The sequence below is a fragment of the Mustela nigripes genome, chromosome 12 (assembly GCF_022355385.1).
Source record: "Mustela nigripes isolate SB6536 chromosome 12, MUSNIG.SB6536, whole genome shotgun sequence".
Lineage (NCBI taxonomy): Eukaryota > Metazoa > Chordata > Mammalia > Carnivora > Mustelidae > Mustela > Mustela nigripes.
Window position 1 is genome coordinate 61,372,444 of NC_081568.1, and position 5,131 is coordinate 61,377,574.

The 5,131-nt window shown below is 53.8% G+C and overlaps 1 protein-coding gene across 1 annotated transcript; it reads right to left on the reverse strand.

Moving 5' to 3' along the window:
* Nucleotides 1–808: 808 nt before the first annotated feature.
* DUSP1 (dual specificity phosphatase 1) lies at nucleotides 809–3,898 on the reverse strand. Its single transcript, XM_059417367.1, has 4 exons — nucleotides 3,270–3,898; nucleotides 2,836–2,981; nucleotides 2,278–2,497; nucleotides 809–1,844 (listed from the first exon to the last, which is right to left on the reverse strand). Exons 1-4 carry the CDS (start codon nucleotides 3,634–3,636, stop codon nucleotides 1,474–1,476), a joined length of 1,104 nt encoding a protein of 367 aa, XP_059273350.1. The 5' UTR covers nucleotides 3,637–3,898; the 3' UTR covers nucleotides 809–1,473.
* Nucleotides 3,899–5,131: the final 1,233 nt, after the last annotated feature.

Below are 5,131 nucleotides of genomic sequence, written 5' to 3' on the forward strand. Positions count from 1 at the left end.
ATGAAATCAGACCAGCAAGTGACCTGGAGGCAGCTACCGAAAATTCAGTATGTGTATGTGTATATGTGTGTGTGTGTTGTGTGCGTGCACGTGTATGTGTATGTATATAAAGATGCTAGCATGGATGTATTCCAAAGCTTTAATGGTCAGGTGAGGGGTGGGAGTTTCAGGTGATTCATTGTGTTGTATTTGCTCATAGTGCTTCGTATTCTTTTCATAAAGGTCTTTTCAAAGGCAAAAAAAAAAAAAAAAAGAAACAAACAAAAAAAGAAAAAGGGCACATGAGAGGAGTGATAAAGTGTACGCCACACAGAATTAGGGAACAAAACAGATGGAGGCCCTGATTTCCCCAACTGCCACTTATGCTGGGTCTCAGCATCTCTGTCTGCAAAAGGGTCCTGCTGAGTTATTTGGGGAGCAGGTAGCACGCACTACCTTACACATAGCAGGAACACGTTTATGTCTGGTATTCTAGCACAGTTCAGGAAAGAGGGTGGATTTTTATATTACCCTGGGTAGAGTATTTTAAAAAGGCAACCCAAGCAAATGGTCATTCCTTTTGGCTCTGGGAACACTTGGGTTCCCTGTGTAACATGGTAGAAATACGGGGACACTTGGATCTGATACTCAAGAGGTCAGCTGTGACACCTGGCTTTCCATGATAGATGACACTTTTCTACCTCCCTTGAACCCAGCCATCACCAGATCCCAAGACACACATCTGTGAGGCTCTTGTCCAGGTTCTGGTTCACTCATGGGAGAGGGATTAGTTGGGACTGCCCAAGAAATAAAACCATTGAGATTTCAATAGAAATGCCATAATTTATTCTGTTGTATAAAAAAAGTCATCCTTATGTAACAAAATGTCTTCTTAAAAGAAGAAATATATTATTTCAGTTCATAAATAATCAAACATACAACTGCTGGCAACTGAAAAAAAAAAAAACCAACACTGGTGCTTTCCATCAGTGCTGAACACAGACCTGCTTAGGGTGTATTTACAGGATATTACAGTACTCAAACACAAAAATTGAGGTATTTGGTTCTTCTAGGAGTAGACACTGACATTTGTGAAGGCAGACCACCTCCACAAAAATAAATAAGGTATATTCTCATAGGTATGTGTCGTCAGGAATGATAATACTGGTAGGTATGTCAAGCATGAAGAGTTCCTACAAAAAAACAGGAGCAAGCAAAAAGAAACCGGCTCTTACATGGAGTCCTTTCTCTTCTGCCCCATTTTGTCAGAGGGACTTGATGTACCCACTATATATATTGGTCCCGAACGTGCTGAGTTCAGCAAACATCTTGATGCAACGTCATCACTATGACTGCTTAGGAACCCAGTGGAACTCGGGGTGAAATTAAATAAATAAGGACCAGCCCTCACAAGCACCCTCCCCAGAGTTATTGCATTTCTCCTCAAGGAGCCGAGAGTCCCAGTGAGTTGTGGAGGCTACCTCCCGTGGACTTTCAGCAGCTGGGAGAGGTCGTAATGGGGCTCTGAAGGTAGCTCAATGCACTGTTCGTGGAGTGGACAGGGATGGAGACAGGGAAGTTGAAGACAGTGGTGGTGGAGGTGCCGCGGTCCAGCACAGCCATGGCGGGGCTCCCGGCCTCTGCTGAGCAGTGTGGGGCCAGGACCTGGGACTCAAACTGCAGCAGCTGGCCCATGAAGCTGAAGTTGGGGGAAATGATGCTTCTCCTCTGCTTCACAAACTCAAAGGCCTCATCCAGCTTGACTCGGTTAGTCCTCATGAGGTAAGCAAGGCAGATGGTAGCTGACCTGGAAATGCCTGCCTGGCAGTGGACAAACACCCTTCCTCCAGCATTCTTGATGGAGTCTGGAAAACAAAGGGTGGCCAGTTACTCCAGAGCTCGGGGGAACAACCCCAACCCCAGGCAGCGGGTGCCTAAGAAACGGGTGTGTCCTATCCAGAGAATGGCAACATCACCTCATGCCATCAAACAGTGCTCTGCGGAGGCAACGTGGGCATTGTGCAGAGAACAGCAAGGGATTTAAACCAAGACCAGGCATCTCCACGAAGTTAGATAAGTTAGTTAAGTCAATTCAACTTTCTGAGCCTCCGTTTGCTAATTTGTTGAATAGGACATCAAATCCCTATTTTGCAGGGATGTTGCCCACACCAGACTGACAGTTAATGTATGGAGAAAGGCTCAGGCGAATGTCATTCAATTCCTTGCCATAGAGTTGGGCATGGTGACTAAAATGGGGGGAGCAAGGCAGAAATCCCAGGCATCTGTCTGTCCATTTACCTATGAAGTCAATAGCCTCGTTGAACCAGGAGCTGATGTCCGCCTTGTGGTTGTCTTCCACAGGGATGCTCTTGTACTGGTAGTGACCCTCAAAATGGTTGGGACAATTGGCTGAGACATTGATCAAGGCAGTGATGCCCAAGGCATCCAGCATGTCTTTTCGGGAAGCATGATAGGCACTGCCCAGGTACAGAAAGGGCAGGATCTCCACTGGGCCACCCTGAAATCCAGAAATATCCAACACTTGTCAAGCTTTGCTCAAAGTCAATGCTGGCGCCCACACCCACAAAAACTCCCTGCTAGAAAAGTCATTTGTAGATACCGGGTATGTTTAGCACTATTGTTAGAGTATAAATAAATAGGGGACTAAACCCATTTGCCTATTTCATTTCTGTGGTGTCAGCAATTAGCCTCCCCTCCATCAGACCCCTTAACTGTGGGATAAATTAGTAGCCCTGTGTGCCCCTCCTTAAAAACTTAAAGGTTACTTTGGATATTCTCACTAGTACTGCTCTTCCAGGCCTTTGCCCCAACCCTCAGCACAGGCCCCCTACTAACCTGATCATAGAGCGGGGTGCTGCAAGAACTGCACCCTGATTCAGCGCTGTCAGGGACGCTGGTACTCAGGGGAAGGCTGAGCCCCATGGGGGTCGACTGTTTGCTGCACAGCTCCGGGTAGGAGGCTGAAAAAGCTTCATATCCTCCTGGGAAGACAAAGAGACATACTTGTTTCCATTAGTATCGTCGGGGACAGGGTACCTTCATCTAACCAACCCCGTGCCAACCAGGGCTGAAGTTTACCCCGGAGAGGCCCAGGCAAAGTCTTTGTTCTTAAAGCCAAACAAAGCCAAAGACAAGTCCCCGGAATAGGGCTCGGGCGCCCACGCGCTCCAGGTGGGGTAGCCCGAAGGGGCCGAGGGCCAGGGGTCCCGCGGCAAGGCGGCGTGGCTGGGGTGGGGGCGTGCAGCTCCAGAACTTCCCCGAGGGCCTACCTTTGAGGAAGAAGACTTGTGCGGCGCGCGCCTCTCGGCAGAGCGCGCCGGCGGCCAAGGCCAAGGTGCCGTCTCTCTTGGCGCCGTCCAGGGCGGCGCTGCGCTCGTCCAGCAGCACCACGGCGTGGTAGGCGCCCGCCAGGAGGCGGCCCCGCAGTTCGGCGTTGGGCACGATGTGCTCCAGACCCATGGCGCCCTTGGCCCGGCGCCGCACGATGGTGCTGAAGCGCACGTTGACCGACCCGGCGATGTGCCCGGCGTTGAAAGCGAAGAAGGAGCGGCAGTCCAGCAGTAGGCACTGCGCGGCGCGCTCCCGAAGCAGCGTCCGCAGGCCTCCGGCGTCCAGGGAGCCCACTTCCATGACCATGGCCGGCCCTAGCGCCCCCAGCGTGCCTGTTCGCGGTGCTCTTTTGTCCTCGGAAGCCAGGGGTAGGGCAGCGGCTTTGGAGGAAAAGCCCGACCCTAGTTCTCCCTGCGCCGAACCCCAAACTACGCTTAGACTGAGTGCGGGAGGCGTCGCGCGGGGCTCTCGGCCGCCTAGGCTTCTTTGCTGCTCCCCCGACTGCCCCTCCAGCCCCAGCCACACCTATCACAGCCCGGCGTCCTTCACAGCGAGCTCGGCCCGCGAGGAACCGGTTTATATGCTGCCTCTCGGCGGGGCGGGGAGGGGCGGGGAGAAGCGGGCGCGCCGGGGGAGGGGAGTTGTTTGTTTGAATGGTGATCACGTGACCGTATGGTGACGTCACCCGCCCTGCCCGGCTTGGCGCCGGCGGAGCCAAAGAGGAAGACGTCATCGGCCTCGGAGCGGGATCCGCTGGCTGCTTGCTGGCTCGGGCCCCAGTCCGGCAGTCCGGCCTGCGCCTGGCGCGTCCCCGGGGATCCGGCCTGCGCGGCTCTCCGGACCCGGGGGGAGGAGAGGTGGCGGGCGCGCTGCCAGCCAAACGCTGACCTCTGGAATCCGAGCGGCTGGGATAGCGGGCAGCCGGCCAGTGGCCTCTCCGCTCCTCCCCCTCCTCAGTACCCCTCCCCGCGCCCCTCTGCTGCCGCAGCCGGCGGCAAGGGGCTTCCTGCGCCTTTGCATACAAGTGTGTCCGTTTCGCTCATTTCCTCGTCACCAGTACGCGCGGAAAACTCGGGTTCCCCCAGGAGAAGCGATCTACTCGCCCAGTATCACAATGCTGGGAGTGGGGGACAGAGAGGAATCTGAAATGGGGGTTGGAGGAAAATGTAATGTTTGTCCATGAATATGTTCTTACTAAGGACAACCGGGGTGAGTCGCGTGAAGTTTAGGGGATTGTTTTCCCATTTCCCAGCCTTGTCCTCCTGTCACTTAAGAAAATAATATGTTTAAACAAGTAAAATACCTTCCAATCGAAGCCCCACTGTGGGGAATTATTTCTAATCACGTCGTTCCTAGAGGGCTTTGAGCCAAGAAAGGTGGGTAAGGGGGCTGAAATGGCAAGTATGGGGTCATAAGGTGCCCTGGTGGATTGCGGAGTTCTGCATTTGGGGAGGTGATCCCCCCCCCCCGCCGCCGCCCCCAGCGTGGCTCGACACTGCCCGCCAGGGGTCACCGGACACGTTTCTGGCCACGTTCTCGCTTGAGACCGCTCTCTGTATGTACTCCGGGCGCCCACTATGCCCTAAACTCGGGGTTTCGATCCCCACGCCGACTCTCACCGTCTATGTGGGCTAAATTCGAAATCCAGTACTACGGCGCTTCAGGAGTTGAGGACGAACGTTTGGGCAGAGCCCATGCGGCCACCCGAGCGGAGTGACGGCCCCCTGGGCAGGGAGGGCGGCGCCGAGGTGCTAGGTACACAAACATAAATATTGCGCCACCTGGCCAGGGTGCTGAGTCG